Below are 19072 nucleotides of genomic sequence, written 5' to 3'. Positions count from 1 at the left end.
TGGTACAATATAATTGAGACGTAGCTGAAGTCGTAATTATCTATTATATAAGTATATGTAGGTCGAAGTCGAACAAACTATAGTTACCGATTTACCGTACCGAAAAATACCAAAACCGAACTTAAAAATACCGAACCATGCCGAATTAATTTGGTATGGTAATGGTATAGTATTTTTAAAAACTGAAAACCGAAATTACCTTACCGAACTTTTCAATACCGTTCCATGCCCACCCCTAGTAGAGATGGTTCTTGTATTAATGCAAATTCCAATAAATTTCTTGCTTATTCCTCAAACTTGATATTGATGTTGTCACTATGGTGTTTCTAATTTATGTAATATTCACCTTCACACATTCATTCTCTTGCTTGGAGTCCCAACAGAAAACAAGGAGATCGTATTGTTCTCATCCTAAAAGGGGTGAAATATTAGTGAGACAAGAAGATGAATATTTGATAATTTTATCAACACGATACAATTAGTTAATTTCCGGGGCAAGAGCAAAATACACTTCCCCAATGTCCTCCTATCTTTTGTCAAAACAAACAAGGAAATTGAAACTCCTGCCAATTTATTTTATGCCCCTTCGTTTCCTAGCCTTCAGACAAGATTAAATCAGTTGACGCAATACATTTCCTACAAGATACACTTTGCAAACCAATATCAGGCTGAAAGTAGGATCAGCAAAATGAGCAAATGGTCCAAAGGTTTTGGCAGATTAGCATACAATTACAAGACATTTACTCATTTTACCAGGCCTAATTGAAAACTGCAGTGCCATTAAACTCAGTGTTCCAATGTTTTGCCATCTCTTTAACTTAACATGGCAGAATCAGTAGGAAAGAAAAAGGAATATTACTCTAAGGTAATCGAACCTCACCTTCCAAAATTATAGAAATTTTACATGAATGTACACAACAAAAGTACCAATGATGGTGGAATATTACAGAAGTTCTGCACCTTTCAAGCATGATCCTATAATACAAGCTCTTATGGTCAATTTAGAAGAGCCATACACATTCATAATTTCCTCAGTTTACCCTCTTGATGAAACAACCGAGAAAGGGAAATATAGAGATGAATTCAACATTCTCACAATGTTGCTTCTGCATTAGGAGGCAAGAACAGAGCAGGTTGAAGATCCTGTAAACACCTCCCAGCTCCTTTATCAGAACTTCGGGGTGCTCTAGAGAAAATGAAATATAAAAGAAGACATTAATAAAAGGGAAGCACAAAATCAGAATGAATTTATCAGTAAAAACGTCTAGTACCTTGATCCAAGTTAAAGTTCAGCAAGCTAAAACTCTGCTATACCTCAATCAAGACGTACTATCAACTTAATCATGTTGCAGAGGCAGTTTCCTGGATTCTATGGCCATTACATCGCCTTAATAAGGACAAAAAGAAGCTCCATTAACTTTTAGGATCCGACTTCCAAGCACATCAGTCTTCAGATTTCACCCTACTTAAATGAGGCCGCAGACATCAGATACCTTCTTTAAGCAATTTTCTTACATGCACTGAGAAAAGCCTTGTTAAAACATCATTCTACAGCCAATATCCAGCAGGCGATATCCTAACATATGTTCAGGTCAATGCAATGAAGCTCAACTCGCCAGTTCTCTTTCCGAGGAAAACTCTTCAAGTTAATTCAAGGTTTATTCCTTTTCATGACTTTCCAACATTTCTTCTTCTTTTTCCACCTTAACAGTGCAATCTTGTCACATTTCAACTTTCGATATTGTTGGCGATTCTTTAGCCAGGAAGAGTAGTCCTTTCCTTTCTTGCACTCAACAAAATCAGCTAAGTCATCAAAATCGGGGACTTGTCCAGCTTGCAATCTGCATTTAAGAAATATCTTCCCGTTGGTTGTTTCCTCCATCTCCTCTTCCATTGCTTCAACATCTTCTTTGTTATCAAGCTCAGAGGTGCTTATCGCTGAGCTGTCTCCCTTCCTTCTATGTTTATCAGTTAGAGAATAAGGTAAGAGGGAGGCTTAAAGGAGGAAGGAGACAGGTAAGCATGAATAAGATAACTACGAAGTACAAAACATAAAATGCAGCAGCCAGAACTTCAATTTTAAGAAAATAAAAATAAACAGTACTAGAAGTCCCATACAAATTTCCCAAAGGCTAAACATCTCCTAGAAAGCCACAGGAATAAAGTAAAAGTGATAACATGACTAACACATGTTCTCTATTACTAGGTATCTCCTATATAGATTTTTTCTTCCTTTGTGCCCTGTCTTTCGCTAAGCCTCCATGGATCCCAAGAAATTATAGGTTCTTCGAGACAACTTTCTTCCAAGTGATTTTTTGTAGGTATTTCCAAGTGATCTTAGGTCTACCTCATCCCTCTTAACACCTTCACTCACAAAGAATTCACATCTACGAACTGGTGCATCTACGATCGGTTCAGGGCATGACTATACCATCGGTTTTCCACAGAGAACAACAGAAAATAATGCTAGAGAAAATAAGGAATTGCTTTGTTTTATAGGTGTCAGAGAAAATAAGGAATATGATCAACACACAAGTTAGATATCAAAAGGCAGGATTTGAACGGAGTTCTCTACATCAGGAGATCTACCTAATGCATAAATCTAATGGCATTACAGGTACGGCAGATTGTGGGACAGAAAGCGCGTATAATATGTCCATAAACCTTAGGTCTTATAGAGGGACGTAAATGTTAATTTAACTTAAATAGCAGAAGTCAAGAAGAACGTTCCAAAGCTGGTCAGTCCACATGGAAGCTTGAGAGTACATTTAAAGTATGTTCTTCAAAATGCAAGGTACCTACATGGGTCTTTACTCAAAGTTAGCCAGATTTCATGCAAATGCAGATTTAGTACAAGAAAAGTGGAAGCAGGCAAACATATGGCCGCAAGCTCATAAATGAAACATGGTGATGGTACTATATCAGTACCTTGAACTTGAACGCAGGGTCCTTGCCTTCTGAAACTTTGATGCAACCACAAGGCTAGATCTCTTGTCCACTACAGCCTGTATTATGAACTAACAGCTTGTTATTAAGTAATATAAGCCATATATTCTTTCAAGAGCAAAAAAGAATTAAGTCTGACCTCCTGGATTCTAACAGCAGATAATCCAGATGAAAAGGAGTCTGGAGTTGGATCAACTAGTGACTGCAGTATATCCAAATTACCTTCTTCAAAGATGAATAAATTCAGCAGAGCTATAATATTAAACAAGCAGCCTTTTGCTAAACAATCAAGCCTCTTAAAGAAACTGAATGAGAGCAATCCTGAAAAATGCAGAAACATCATCTTGGAAACTTTGTGCTTCTCAGAGTCTATTTCCATCATTTGGCGTGATAAATTTTGGACTGAACTGTATATGCTGAGCTCTCTAAAACAGTCAATTATTCCCAAGATAGAATTGTATTCCCTACAGGATGAAAAATCTTTCAAGGTTTTTGGACAATCGGAATTCAAGTCGCATCTGAGGCACCAGACAACTTGCAACAAGGAAGAGCTCATTAACTTCAGTGTAGAAACCAGAAGACAAATATCTTCCAGACTTGCATCCACAATTGCATTCTCCTCGAAACTGTCCGAAGCTCTTAGAATTAGGCAGCTTAAGGTGGATATAATCTCATCTTGGCAGGATTTGTCTAGAAGATACCGACTCTCTTTCAAATATGTTATACAGGAACTTATCAGGTCAGATTTCATTTCAAAAAAAAGTTTAAGAAAGTGAGATTGTGATGAATCCTCAAACTTCAAAATTAAATTATTGATCTCCTTTCTTGTGCTTGCTAATATACACGATCCAAAAAGGGAATGAATGCCCTTCACTTCTGCACTTTTGGTAGAAGAATTACTAACAAATGAAGATCGACAGTCAAATTGAAACAGGGACATATGCTTCATGTATAAAGCTACTGATTTTTCAAACAGTGAGAGAAAGAAGTTGAGAGGTCTGTGATTTGTCTTACGATTTCGCATATCCACCCACAAAAAGGTGGCCTCATAAATCATTGAAATCAATTGTGCTTGCATTAGTTTTGGGGCAGAAAGAATGATGGGGTTGAGAAGCAACGATATGGCTGCAGTCAGACTCAATTCATGAGCTTTTAATGAAGATTTGAAATATTCATTGTTTACCAATAATAATCTGTTAAGATGATCTCCAGACCTATGCTCATCAGACCACGATATTAAGAAGTACCTAGACAAAACTTCCAGTACTATTCCTATATCTCCCTGACCGGACTGAGGTGTGAATATAATTTCAGCAGAAGAAGCTAGAGAATCAATAAGCTTAAAGTACTGTCTCAACTGTCCATGCACCAGAAGCTCATCCACAAAAACCTGCATACACATTTTCCGCAGTAAGGGGGTAACTTAAAGCAGATGTCCTAAGTACAGAACATATGAGGCAAGGACAACAACAACAACAGCCCAGTGAAATCCCACATCTTGGGGTCTGGGGAGGGTATAATGTACGCAGACCTTACTCCTACCAAGGTAGGATGGTTGTTTCCGAGAGACTCTCGGCTCAATAGAAGCATAAAAAGGGGGTCAGATAAGGTTAAAAGATTTAAAACGATATTGCAATGAAATAATGCAAGCGACACAGTAAAACAGGATAATCAAGGAATTCAAAGCGATATGGAAATGCAAATCACGAAAGCGGCACAGATAAAATAGAGTAATCAAAGTACAGAAAGTAGCAAATAATAACATAAATCAAAGCACAAGAAATTATAATGCGCTAATGCGCCTACTAATAAGGAAAGATAACGAGACTTATATACTAGCCTTCTACCCTAATGTGGGTCCTCCACACCTTCCTATCTAAGGTCATGTCCTCGGTAAGCTGTAACTGCGTCATGTCCTGTCTAATCACCTCTCCCCAATATTTCTTTGGCCTACCCCTACCTCTTCTGAAACCATCCATGGCTAACCCCTCACACCTCCGCACTGGGGCATCTATGTCTCTCCTCTTCACATGCCCAAACCATCTCAGTCGCATTTCCCGCATCTTGTCTTCCACCGAGGCCACTCCCACCTTATCCCGAATAGCCTCATTTCTAATCCTGTCGCTCCTAGTGTGCCCACACATCCATCTCAACATTCTCATCTCGGCAACTTTCATCTTTTGAACGTGAGAGATCTTAACTGGCCAACACTCCGCCCCATACAACATAGCCGGTCTAACCACCACACTGTAGAACTTGCCCTTCAGTTGTGGTGGCACCTTCTTGTCACATAGCACTCCTGAAGCTAGCCTCCATTTCATCCACCCTACCCCAATACGATGTGTGACATCATCGTCAATCTCCCCGCTGCCTTGCATGATAGACCCAAGGTACTTGAAACTACTTTTCTGAGGCAAGGACAACAGTAAACCCAAAAAAAAAAGACTGATGGATGTATCGCTGATAATGAAACAAGATGTTTTATAGATCAAATGAAGGTGCTGGCAATACTTGTACCTCATACACTCCAACAAGAAACAGATATAGAGCACTGAAAGAACTTCTCTTAAGAAACAGTGAGAAAGTCTGACCGTTTAAGAAGAATTTGTGTATCATAATTCATATGCATGCTGACTTGTGTTATAGATTCAACTGAAAGATAGTGACCTACCCTTTTTTCTCTTTCGATTCCTCTCTCTCCCAAATGAATGAACATGGCAAGAAACTTATTAAATATGGAAGTGTTAAGTAATTTCGTCACTGTACACTAACAATTTTAACATTGCATGGGGATAAAAGTTGTGCACTTCTATCCAATATCTAGACACTCATTCAGTTTTCAACAATATTATGCATATACAAGCTTTGTGAGAAAACAGTGCTCACGATACTTCTTTGAGATGTAATATAGTATATCCATGGCCAAAAAAAAATATAGTATATCCAGTATCGTAAAATGCAGCCTGCATTATCAACATTTTAGCTTAGACATGCCACTGACTTAACTAAAAACACCCTACAACACCTATGTTAACCTTACACTCTCGTTTGCTCATGAGGGATTTAATCAGCCTTTATTCCTTTACCTCCCTATTGTAGTGCTAGCGATATAAGTGAAGACACACTGAGTCAGTCACTCACTCAGACCTTATTAATGGTGAATCATATTATATTTTGACAGACAAGGAAGCATAAGATTTATCTCATCACAAACGAGATGCACAAATCGAGATCCTTCTACCAACCAACAAGAGATAAATAAGCAAATTACCTCAAATGTCCCACACAAGAAAGAAGTGTGAACATCAGATGGCTCAATGATTTGGAGTGATGCAACAATGTCCTCTGTGGAAGTCGTTCTGCAATCATTATCCTCAGATGTGCATGCACGTGAAACTGATTTTTGAAAAGTAATTTCCTTCCTACTTCCTGCCCCAAATGTGTTTATTGAACATAACTTCCGGAGCAACATCAAAAGGACCTTCCCTTTTTCTAAAAGAAAATTGTGTTGGGACACAAGCAAGGTTAAGGTGACCATACAACACCTCAGCAGCAAATAAAACGTTTCAGCATCTTTGGACATATTCTGCTGCAAAATACCTTGTCTCTGATTGTTCACAGAAGTATCATGGGGAGCAGAGAATAAATGGTCAAACCTCTCAAACATTTCTTCAAATAAAATCCCAGAGAGGGTCTCTATATCTTTTGATGATGCCTTAAACCCATTGTGATCAATTTCCATATCCAAATCATCAAAATCAAGTTTGTATGTTGGATTTTGTAGTGAGTTCAAGGAGAAATGGATAAGCAGACCATACAAACTTTTCAAGACAGGTAAGTTCACACCCTGCAAGATGGATGAATGGGACACACTAAATTAAAGCCAAAAGAGAAAAGTAAAATATATATCAACTGCAGACTAGTTTAGTCAAAACATCTTTCAATCAACAAGCATTTTAAAGAATACATTAAGAAAAACACTTAACAAGGCAGTAGTGTACATTTAATTCAGTAAATTTGAAGAGTCCCAGTTGTACCAAAGATAAGTAGTACTTGGAAGTTAACTGAAGACTTGACTTTCACATTGTTTCACCTTTAATTCCAATTTTACCAGTTTATTCTTTCTTTTTTTTTCTTTTGATAGGCTTTTCGCACAATGCACGAGTTTTTCTTCTTTTCTTTTTTTTTCCATATAATGTATGTAATGTCTGTGTATATTCACACTCATTCCATATTCCTGAGAGCTTTTCCATTTTCCTCTCCAATTTTTCTTGGGAGTAGAACATTGCCACTGAATCTACTAGATTTGTAGTTTGCCACTAAAAATAGTTAAGATGGAGATAACCGACAATGCTAAGGGGTCCAACATTCGTTCATAGCACTAAAGTAAGAAAACGAGTTTGTGTCCAGTTTCCATCTTAAGCCAAAAAATACATAAACTGAAGTAGAAAAAGATACAAACTTTTCTTGAACCATCAAAGCATCCAAAAACTTAAATTTTGAACTTCACATAGAAAATTCAATACTTGCTTTCTACAAAATCCGAATATAAAGTGTTCCTAATGCTTCTACCGACAAACAAGTAAATCTACGGCCAAGCTAGCAAATTATGAATGAGTTCACCATGCAATCCACAACCATTTCAAACATATTACATCTCAATTAAACCCACAAAATTGACCATTTTCTCAACAAAGGAATGAAGATAAAAGAATACAAACGTATGCTGCAAAGAAGCTAAATAACCAAGTCTCAAGTACATTGAAGCCCATTGAACGAGATATTATTAGAAAACCAAACAAAGAGATATAAAAACAGAAGTAGATTGAAAAATAGAAAACAAATAAACACTTACATGTGCAAGCTTCAAATGAACTATAATAAATATTCCCTCCGTCTCAAATTATATGTCGTGGTTTAGAAGTTCAAGGCACAATTAATTATTTTGTTCCCATTTTACCCTTAGTAAAAGATGACACATAAATAGATTATATATTTAATGGAGAGAGATTATAACAAAAAAAGCAAGGCAGTAATGCGTAAGTACAACTAATACACAATATGTGATCTCCCCACCCCACTTCTAGATAACCCCCAAGAGGGAAATTTAAAAAAAAAAAAAAAAAAAAAAAAAAAAACCCCTTTAAGCAGAAATTAGGGAAAAGGGCAAACAAAGGACAAATGAAATGAAAGTGTAAAAGCACCTGTGGAAGTTGAAGGACCGAGATAAGATGCTGGAAAATGCAAGAATCATCACAGCTTTGAAAATGGTTGCAGCTCTTTGATTTTCTCTTTGAACCCATCACAACTGAGTAGACACAAAAATGTCACCCTAGAAGAGAGGATTTTGCGACTTGCGACTTTTGGCGCCCAAAATGATGCTTTGGGAGATGGTGTTACAGGGATTAGCCTTATGGGTTATATATTATATACCACTGTTTTAATTTATATGGACCTATTTTGTTATTAATGTGTGTTAAAAAGAATGACTTCTTTTTATAATTCAAAATAATTTACGTTTATGAAATAATTTATAGCCGCACAAATCACATGTGACTCATTTAACACCACAAATTTAAAAGTCTTCTCTTCTTTCTTAAATTTCGTGCACAATCAAATGGATTTACGTAAATTGAAACGAAGGGAGTATCATTTATAAGTAAACCCACGTCTCATAGCCGTATAAAATTATTTGGTTTGCAATTTAGAAATCTATGTAACTAATACATATATAAGTTAAGAGGGAATTGATGTATTATTTTATGCAGAATAAAAGGTAAAATAATTAATACATGAATAAACCCATAATAATTACTTTATGCATAAAATATATTACCTCATAACTAATACATATATTATTAATACCTATCTAACGCTAACCCTCAACCAAATGACCCATGAATGAATTGCTAGGATAGGCCCTGCATAATTAGTGTTTCTCAATTTTATCCTAAAAATAAGATTTTTTTTAATGATAACCCACGTGTGGTATGGCATTCACGTATCTATTAATTCAGATTTCTACTGCATAAGCGCATAAGATAAAAGGTTTCTACAGCGCTGAGCTGATCGTGTACCTAAAATTTGATTTTAATTCCTGTTGTGATTAGGAATTTTGGGGGATTTGATAATAGAGAGTTTAGGGGTACCGGATAAGGGGACTTTTCAGAGGGACCAAACCAACCCTTAGGGATAGTTTGGTACACGATATTAGCTGGGATATCTCAGTACTAATTGTGGGATTAATTTTATACCATATTTGATCGAAGGTATAAATTTATCCTGAAATAAATTTATACCTTATACCAAACAAAGTATAAAGTGCATCACAAACTTAAAGATGAGATATCCCATCTTATCCCATAAATCTTGGAATTATTTTATCCTATCTGATAGATGCGATAAATTAATCCTAAGAGATGAAATAAATTAATCCCAGAATTATAATCCTGGGATAATTTTATCTACAAACCAAACGACCCCTTAGCCTTATTCTACTGGATCGGCCCTTGGGGACTGGCTTAGGGATTTTGATGGGTAATTCCAACATTTTTAAGAGGAACACAAAGCACTATAGTTTGTAAGTTATTTACGTTGCCTAGCTACAATGTGTATAATTATATTTCGTAGCTATTGTTCAGTTGTTTTCCGGTTATATGACATGTATTCATTCACGCCATATGGCTGTATCAATGAATACAACTTGTATTTGTTCGTTGGAGTGTATATGTTCGCTTGTATTTTCTAAAATTAAATTAAAATGACGGTTGAAAAATCTTATACAGTCAAACGAGGATATACCAACAAGAATACAATCAAATAAGGATACAAATAACAAAAATACAACTCTTACATGAAAAAATAATACATACATGATATAGCCAAGGCGAAATACAAATTACAGGGTGTACAAAAGGATTAAAAAAACACACACACACAAAGGTGTATACATGGGTACATAACCACAAAAATATAGTGAAACAAGAATACATCTGTAAGAATACAGTCAAACAAGGACACAAACTACAAAATACATTCCATACGTGAAAAAAACCAAATATATATAGTACAATCAAGGCGAAATATAGGGGGTATATACATGGAGATAATTCTTCTTAAACACAACAATTCACCGAGGTATATTAAACAGTATCACCACCAGCTGCAATTCACAGCACTCTACTACAACAAAACATGTCCTCTATTGCTTAGTTCACTTGAAAATGCTAAATTTTCAACAAGGAGAAAGTACCCACATTAGTTGATGCTAAATTTCAACAATGTTTTCGCCGTCGAAGAGTGGGAATCATAACATCGGCGATGGAGAGAGAAAGAGGGGCAACGATTTTGATTCGTGTTTTCCCCACAAATCTCGCCGGAGAAGAGGATAAATCGAAGCGCAACGATTTTTATCCGTCTGTTTTCTCCACATATCTCGCCGGAGAAGAGGATGAACCTAAACGCCAGCGATGGAGAGAGAGAAAGAGCTGCAGTGATGAATAAGAGCAAACTACACACAAATTTAGGAGTTTGAAAATGGAAAGATAAAAATCAGAGCAAGTTATACACATATTCCTGGAAACTAATATGTTGCAAGCACAACTGCATTACTATGTTAACTTGACATGAAGTTTCTTCTTTTGGAATGAGCCTAAGTTTTTCTTTTCCTTGAATTGGCTATGTCTTGAACTAATACCTCTTTGATCCGGAATTTGTTTCTCGTTTTTATGAACCATGACAATTTTGATCTGACATGAAACAACTACCCTATTTTTTATTTTTTTTTGTCCTGATGCATTGAAATCAAATGCAAGTCCCACATGCGAGAGTTTGCATAGATATCCTTAAGCAACAAAGTTGGGAAAACACATTATATTTAATAAGAATCTTCTACCAGATTTTTGTTGTGATTTTTGCTTTTTCCCTCAGTAGATCGAAAGCACCTTCTTCGTCACATCAATGAAGGTGGCGAATGCCTACCTGATCATTGTTTTGAGAGAGAATTCTTCTCCTTGCACCGAGCACTTGAAGAACATTGGTGCTGAAACTGATGATGATATGATGAAGCTACTTCTGTCAGAAGTCAAGGGTGAGGATCTAACTGAGTTAATTGCTACTGGATGTGAAACTGGCATTTGTACTCATTGGAGGAGGTGCTATTCTCATGGCTGCTCCCGCAGGCGGTAGTGGTGGTGTTTCTACTGCTCCTCTCATAGCTGAATCCAGGAAAGATGAGAATTTGGAAGAGAAAGAGGAATCAGATCAGGATGAACTTCAGTCTTTTTTATTAGGGTGTGTTGTAAGAGTTTGTTTAGATGCTCAAAATTTCTTTGTCTATGGATAGAAACATCTTGTTTTGCGTTTTGATTAGTAGATGAAATGTAGGACAGAGCTAGAATTGTTGTTGTTAGACTGAAATCTTTTAGAAGAATGCAAACAAATTTTGTTCTCTTGGGAAGAAAAAAATACGTTATGTATAAAATAGTGCTCGGTTAAATCCATGGATTAAGGAGAATAATCTATGGTCAATTTTAGCTTTCATAATAATAATTTCTTCTAAGCCATATTCCTTTGCTAGCAATTATTGTATTTTTACCGGGAATAACAAAAGCCACAAAATATGTTGCTTTCGAAGGTAACTTTAGTGGCTATAGTAATTGCCGCTAAAAGTAATTATTTTTAGTGGTAATAATATGGGTCTTTTTTAGCATTTAAAATGAATGTCACTAGAGACTTTAGCGACCTTGGATGCAATTGTAACGGTTCGCATTTTTCGCGGGCAGGGTTAACGCTTGGAAAAAGCTACTTCGAAATCGTTGGTGCTCTTTCGGACTTTGTTTTAAAAGAGTCGCCACCTAATTTTTAGGAAATTAGGAAAACCGGTTTTGAAGGGTTTATTCATCGCCGTGAAAAATCCTTCTTAATACAAAGTTCTAGGTAAGGGTTCTAGTGATCCCCTAGGGAAGGTGTTAGGCACCCTAGGATCTGTACTATATGGTTGACCTTCGAATTCCAATGTGAGTATTTGCATGAACTGTTTGTTTTGTGTAAGATTACCGCAAAATCTGTCCTTTTATTGCATATCAAGTTTTGTGGAAGAATTGGGTGTAGTTCCCTTATATATGGGCTTATTTAGGTTGGACTTATCATATCCAAATGAAGATATTTCCCCTTATATATGAGGATAAGTAAGTTTTTGTTAAAAAAAAAAAAAAAAGGAGTTATCTTGTTATAGTAAAAAGTGTATATATATACATATTTCTCGTTCATGCCTTAATCCACACTTGGTTCGGGTTAATCATATATATATACGTCAAAACGCCTTACTTATTATTCTGTGATTACGAATATGTTTCCGGGTTAATCATATATATACGCAAAACGCTTTACTTATTATTCTGTGATTACGAATATGTTTCCAATTTTATTAGGGAAAAACGTTTTTAGCACTTTGTCTTAAAAGTCCAGCTTGGTTCGACCTTGGGACCGTAAAAGAATGGATTTGCAAAGGATAACAGACGACAACACATTTGTTGAGAGCAAAGGATTAAAACAATATAAACTTGTGTCCGTTTAAAAGGGTTGTCAATTTTTTTAATAAATATGTAATGGGCTCTGGCCAGAAAATGCATTTTTTGTTCATACAGTTTCTGAAAAGAAAAGAGCGTTCAGTACTGGTTTTCGATCAAAAATCTTGACTTATAGCAATTTAGGTGGGCTCTGGCCCAAAACTCAGTTTTTTGTTTACGTGGACTTAGTCCAAAAAAACGCCCGCTTCTTCCAAATAAATTGCAGCATTTTGGTTGAGAAAAATTAATCGTGACTTGCACAAAATCTCTATATTTTAACAACTGGTTTTATAATGAAAACAACAATGTGTTCTTTTTACTTCTGAAAAAAACTGTATGGCAACTAATTTTGGTGAAAAAACGTGACATACCAACATCTACCATTTTCCTAAAAAAGCTTAGTTTATTTTATGAAAACCCAGTTGATTTACCCCTTTAAAATCCCTTTTAAAAATAAGAAAACGAGACAGGTTCTGAAAATTCGCGAAAGGAGCCTAAGGTCAAACTAAACGGCCTAAGTACCGTTTGCCTAAAACGTCTAGTTTCAACCATTTGATTTCCAATAATGTTGTGAGTTTTAGAAATACAAATTGTGAAAACTAAACATAGCATATCGCAAAATAAAGCAAGTAAAGCTTGGGGTGTACCAAGCCCCTTAACCATTTTCAACCATGGTTGGGCCTTCACAGACATATATATATATATTAGCTTCCCTATATTCGGCAGATTTTGAAAGGATTGTCCTTAGGCCCAATAGGGAGGCTGTTTCCCCGGCCCAAGTGGCCATGCGAAGAGTAAGAGAGGAGGGGGAAAAAGAAAAAGGACATAGGTTAGACATGAATCTTATGAAAATTCACATAATTTACACTGAAAATATACACACACACCGATAATATTGAGATAGGAATAGCCAATCTATCCTAGCATAATATTTTTTCATGATGCATTATAGTGATATAGGGGCTGGGTGTATTGGAGCGGTATTAGGGTGGTTGCCACCCTCCTTGTTCCCAGCGTCGCACAAGATCCAAGGGGTTTCATCGAACCCCAGGCATGGCAAGCACTGGGGGAAGGTTTGGCCAACCCCAAGTGATCCTCGACCTTACCACAATCAAGAACATATGCCCCCATTAGAATCAAATATCATTGAATAGTTTAGCCTTCAACCCAGGATACAAAAGGAAAGTGCAAAAACAAATCTCCTAAGAATCAAAGATAATATATCACTGCACATTATTACTAACACTTAATCACACCAAGGGATAGGAATATGTTTATCATACTATGCATTACTTTAAGCCAAGTGTGGTCTATGCCAAATAAGCTTATTAGTTTCTTTGTGAAAAATGTACAATCATAGCAGATTCCAATGTAGAATTCAGTCACACACACTGCACATATATAGGGAACCAAACAGACCCAAACAAAGGGAAAATATACTCCAAGTCACAGTTTACAAAGGCCACGTGTAAAATAAGCAGATAGATATAACATGAGAAAAGGAATCAGTTTCAATTCAGCTAAACACATAAACATGGCAGGTAGGTGGATTTTCAAGTCCCAGTTAGACTCAACAAGATGAAAACAATCAAGTAGAAGCATGCAAGCTACACTCATAGCAGAGATAAGATGCATAAAACCATTCATGTCCTATTGATGGAATTTAAAAAAAAAAAAAAAAAGGACCCACATGAACTCAACAGTTCTTATAACTCTGTTTCAGTTTCAATCCCTCACTTATTCAAGTTTCCTATTTCCCTTTAAGTTCTTCCCTTTGTATTCCAATTCAGTCATGTATAGATGCTCCTAGGTTCACCAGTGAGCTTTCACTAAGCCACTTATCAATGCATGTCTAATTTTAGCCAAGTCCTTTAGGTCCTAGCAACAAGATCCACATGATTTTGAAAGATTATACAATCAGCATGCACCACCATGGGCTTATGAAAGTGCTATGGTGCCTTTTATACAAAGGGCAAGTGGGGTTGGTTAATCTAACAGTGCCATGATCACCCTTTTTAGATCCCCTCTCAAGGCACCTTTTTGAAAAGAGTCTTCCAAGCCATGTGGTTTTTAGCTCATCCTCAATCTTTTCTAATCACAAAGAACAGTTGCTACCAGGGATTTACTTACAAACAAATGTCTTAACAAGTTCAAATGCATGGACATATAAATAGGCAGGATCATTTAGGCCAGGATTAGGATCATTTTCACCACTAAAAGCCAGCAAATCCATATAGAATCATAATTTGAATCAAGTTGTCATCAATAAGTTCATTAAACTACTTCACAGGACTAACTTTGATCAGTTTAAGAATTCAACAGGTTATGTCATAGTGCAAACTTCATCTGGCCAAACCATAGGAAATGTGCATGAGGCATGTCAAGGAGATAAGGATAATAGAATATCTAGGTAGATTATTAGAGATCAAGCCCAAACAGAGATTATTCAAATAATGGACAGTAGGCCAATTTCCATCTTTTGTCTTAAGCTAGTTATATTTCAACAAAAACTCATGTAAGAAATCTCATGATTTAACAACACAGACTAGATTGGCAGTTTGATCTTAGATATGGTATAGTTACTTTCTTTTTAAAACATTCAGAACCTTCCAATAGAATACAAGAGGGGATTCAAGTAAGTAAACTGCCAAATGGCCATGAACCAACACTCATTTTAATAAAGATACTTTATTATCTAAGCAACATCAAACCTTTAAGTCTTTGACGCAACAAGGTTCACTGAAAAAAGAAGAGAAGAGGAAAAAGGAAAGATAGACCTCAACTAGAAAATGAAACAAGTCCCTGAACTATCATGTAGGTAAAAAGAAAAAATATGGCGTCTTCATAAATAAGTCACATGGCAAGCATTTTAGATTTCTATTCCAGTTCTAAAAGGACTAGTTACTTAGCAAAAGATTGGCTCAAATCCCTGACTAATCTAGTCTTTAGACAGAGGTCTTCTCATGAATAAGTATAAGGTTTAGGATAGTTTAGGCAGTTTCATCCCCCCCCCCCCCCCCCCCCTCTATTCATGTTTTAAGAGACTGAATTAGCAGAGTAATGTCATTTTAACAAACTAAGGGTTCATCATATTATCCTAACCTCTTTTTCCTCAAATAGTCTTGTTTCAATGCCTCCCTAGACTTAGTCTCATTATGGTTCTATCCCTGGTTTGCCTATTCAAACCTCTAACTTGAATGATTAGCTATTAAGGCTAAGTCCACTCTATACCTTTTAACTCTGAACTTACACTATCAACAACAAGCTGGTTATTTTCATTAGTCAGGTTTAATCAAGAGTTCATAATCAAATAAAAACTCCAAGCATATTAGTCTCCCAACAAAAAACATATCTTAAGCTGTTAGCCTTGTTTTAATTTAACTTTCTTTCAAAAGTGAAACAATAAGCCAGACAGATTCTCAGAAAGAGCAGGGTGGTTCCTTATTTAGGGAAGTATTGAATTCTTAATCTGCCTGTGTCTTTAATCCTTTTTCATCATATTTACCAAAGTCAAAACAGTTACTACACACTTATAGAGTTTAACAAACTAATAGAGAATAATAACAAATCACATAGAGGGTCAACTTAAGGCAGTTGTATAGCAATGTAACATCAACCATGGATGACATAACACATTTGCACACACACTCTTTAGGCACAGTTTTAAAATGGTTCTCACTTAAGCATGGTAAGATAGAAGTAGGGTAGTCTTATTTTAAAAGGAGAATATCACAAATCAACTGATGGCAATCTCAGATATATTCAATAAGGCAAGTTAAGGAGTCTTCAAACAGAACCAAAGATACTAAAGTCATGAATTCCCTCTTTGAGAATAGGTATTATCATGCCATGATACAAACACTACACTGCTAATCCCACAAATATGTCATAATGGTTTTCTAATCCTAAACAATGTCTATTAAACAGTCATGCAAACCAATTAGTATCCTAAACAACCTTACAACAATCTAGGTGTTTCCTAATTAAACTAGACCTTCTTGTTTCAATAAACACATATTGATAGTATACTGAGATCCTTATCAAAATTCAAGAACACACAAGCCATTTCTAGATTCAAACAACCTTAAATACCTTTGCCAAGTTGCAGTACTGATTTAAGACATCCCTTCTTAAACCAAAAAATCATATACCAGATTAAACATATAAATGTAGCATCATGTTTTGTAAGGATTTTGCTCTAGAGCTTACTAAACAATGCTTAAATCAACAATCATACTACAAAAGTCATCACCCAAGGACATTCTACAAATTAACTACTAACTTATAAAATGACAAGGAATATAAAAGGGAGTAGGGAATTACCTTTTTTCGATGCAGCCTTTGTCAAGAATGGATTCAAAGAAGCTCCTTGTGCTTCCACCCTCAAACTCAACCACAAAGAAGACAAAAATAAATAAATTTTTGACTAAGAGACTCAGACCTGACAAAGAGGTTTTTAATGAGTCTAAAATTATACTTTTTGCTTAAATTTCAAGTTCTTGACTCAAAATTCTAGCCTATCAATTTTTTAAGCTTCTTCCAACTTCTGAAACTTGTTTTATGTTGAAGGTTGGGGTTCTATTTAGAACCCCAAGACTGTGAGAAAACTCAAGAACCACGATGTGGGATAGACGGGTTTCGTCCAAAACTACCTTTGCAAAATGAAGATCTACGGTGGAAATTGACAGATTCAAAAACGTATGGCCAGATCTGAGCACGATTCTACTCGATCTGGCCCATTCGTACTCAACCATTTAGAATCGAACAAGAATACAACAATATAAATAGTGAAAATAAAGAACAGATGCAGAAAACGTGTAACAAATTCAAAACTAAAAGAAAAATTCGAAGGTGAAAGTGACCTATACCATGTTTGGAACGATTTTTGAGTGAGAAATTTATGAACCATTGATTGTTGCATGCATTTGAATAAGCAAAAGTTGTTGAGGTCTAAGGCCTCTGCATTGTTTGCCATTTTTGGCAATGAGAGCAAGGGACGAGCATAGGCGGCGCTAGGGTTAATCGTGGAAGAGGAAAGAGAAAAGGGAAGGGGTGTTTGACCCCTTTCTATTTTTCTAAAAAATGGGAAGTGAAGGGGTAATAACCAACCCCTCCCCCCGATTATCTTACTTGGGCCGGGTCAACCTCTACTGGGCTGGGCTCGGTCCACTGATTCCTAAGGAGTAGATGGGCCACTCATATATCATATACACCAAGTGTATACACATATATATCATGTATATGTGTGTATACTTGGTGTATATGTTGGGTATATCTAGTTATTAATTATTTATAATTAAAGAAGATTAAAACCATGGAAGAGGGAAAAAAAGGCTGCCACGTATTTTACAATAATAAAGAAAAGACAAATAAATTCAAACGTCGGTTTAATTAATTGATGGGCCTGAAACTTTAATAAATTGGCCCAACGTATTTATTTTAATTATGGCCTTTTAATCTAATTTTGAACATATTATTTTAAATTAAATACCAACCGGCTAATTTTTTAAAAATATAAGCTAATTCTTTTAAATGAAAGAATAATTAAACTAGTTATGACCAGGGCAAAATCAAGAAGGAAAAAGGAAAATACATATAATAAGGGGCTCAATTTTTGCAATAATTATTATTAAATTAATTATCTAGCCTAATCAAATTATTAAAGGGCGATTATACTTTTTTTTTTTTGTAAAAATAAGAAGTAGTAAATAAAGGATAAATAATTAATTACCTAAACTATTTAAATTATCCAAATTTAAGAGGTGGGAAAATAAAAGGGAAATGTTAAACAAAATAATATTAAATGATTAAATAAGGATTCCTCTTCTATCTCTTTTCCTCTTTTAAAATAATTCAACCAAATATCTTGAAAATCATTTATCGTTCTCTAAACAAAACATGATGCATGAAAAAATCTTTTTACTAATTTAAAAGGAGGAAATACTGATTCGGGCATTTTGTAAAATAATTTAAGGCTATTAGAGATATTCAGCTTATTCCCTCATTTCCCAGGGACTCCGAGTGATTGGAATGGCTTAGGGGAGGTCAAAAATTAGGTGTCAACAGCTACCCTTTCGGTGTTTGGGGATGGCGGGACCATCCCTGAGCAACAAAATTTGACTAATCCTAATTTTTTACTAACCCGGCTTATTGTACCCTTCACCTCTATGCAATTCTACATACGTGGCAGGACCTTGGTTTTCGGGTTTCCTCCATATCTCATGTTGTATGAGAATTCAGGCCATTTGTAGTTCGACTCGACTAGAACTTTTAAGTGTTTTGCGAGAAACTCCCCGGGCATTCCAACATAGTGGTTAGGTATCCCAAGGAGTCTTGCTAGGATTTGACCGACTCTCGGGGCTTGTGTTTGCCTATATATCCCTAGTTCCTGAGAATCAGGTCACGTGTAGTTCAACATCCTGGAGAGAAGTAAGTCCCTTATGTGACAGTACTTTCAGACTTCCTGGTGTGTATCCGACCGGTTGCATTTTTTTTTTGAAACAAAATAAAAAAAAAACATAACAAGCAGTGGCTGAGTCTGAGGTTGGATGGATTCC

General features: G+C 35.9%; 1 protein-coding gene, 1 long non-coding RNA gene and 1 pseudogene across 4 annotated transcripts; 1 reads left to right on the top strand and 2 right to left on the bottom strand.

Moving 5' to 3' along the window:
• Positions 1 to 747: 747 nt before the first annotated feature.
• LOC132626925 (uncharacterized) lies at positions 748 to 8447 on the bottom strand. Of its 3 annotated transcripts, none has more exons than XM_060341967.1 (6): positions 8151 to 8447; positions 6218 to 6793; positions 3086 to 4336; positions 2929 to 3005; positions 1272 to 1955; positions 748 to 1186 (listed from the first exon to the last, which is right to left on the bottom strand). In XM_060341967.1, exons 1-5 carry the CDS (start codon positions 8247 to 8249, stop codon positions 1652 to 1654), a joined length of 2307 nt encoding a protein of 768 aa, XP_060197950.1. In that variant the 5' UTR covers positions 8250 to 8447; the 3' UTR covers positions 748 to 1186; positions 1272 to 1651. The 3 variants fall into 3 exon arrangements, with proteins under 3 accessions (XP_060197950.1, XP_060197948.1, XP_060197949.1); XM_060341965.1 differs by having other exon boundaries at positions 1272 to 1958; positions 8151 to 8443; XM_060341966.1 differs by having other exon boundaries at positions 1315 to 1958; positions 8151 to 8443.
• Positions 8448 to 9854: 1407 nt separating this feature from the next.
• LOC132626923 (large ribosomal subunit protein P2y-like) lies at positions 9855 to 11376 on the top strand (annotated as a pseudogene).
• Positions 11377 to 11526: 150 nt separating this feature from the next.
• LOC132626924 (uncharacterized) lies at positions 11527 to 17577 on the bottom strand. Its single transcript, XR_009577700.1, has 3 exons — positions 17384 to 17577; positions 16839 to 16903; positions 11527 to 13277 (listed from the first exon to the last, which is right to left on the bottom strand). It is a non-coding gene; the product is annotated as an uncharacterized LOC132626924 (long non-coding RNA).
• Between the last annotated feature and the right edge of the window lie 1495 nt (positions 17578 to 19072).

This window comes from Lycium barbarum, chromosome 2, assembly GCF_019175385.1.
Source record: "Lycium barbarum isolate Lr01 chromosome 2, ASM1917538v2, whole genome shotgun sequence".
NCBI classification, from domain to species: domain Eukaryota; kingdom Viridiplantae; phylum Streptophyta; class Magnoliopsida; order Solanales; family Solanaceae; genus Lycium; species Lycium barbarum.
This window is presented reverse-complemented; position numbering and strand designations above follow the sequence as displayed.

Bases quoted from the DNA above. Each gene is read 5' to 3' on its own strand.
- LOC132626925 (XM_060341965.1), bottom strand. From the start codon at position 8,249: ATGGGTTCAAAGAGAAAATCAAAGAGCTGCAACCATTTTCAAAGCTGT. The intron at 3,006-3,085 runs GTCAGACTTAAT...TTCATAATACAG, and splicing joins CTGCTGTTAGAATCCAGGAG to GCTGTAGTGGACAAGAGATC. The intron at 1,959-2,928 runs GTACTGATATAG...TGATAAACATAG, and splicing joins ACCCTGCGTTCAAGTTCAAG to AAGGAAGGGAGACAGCTCAG.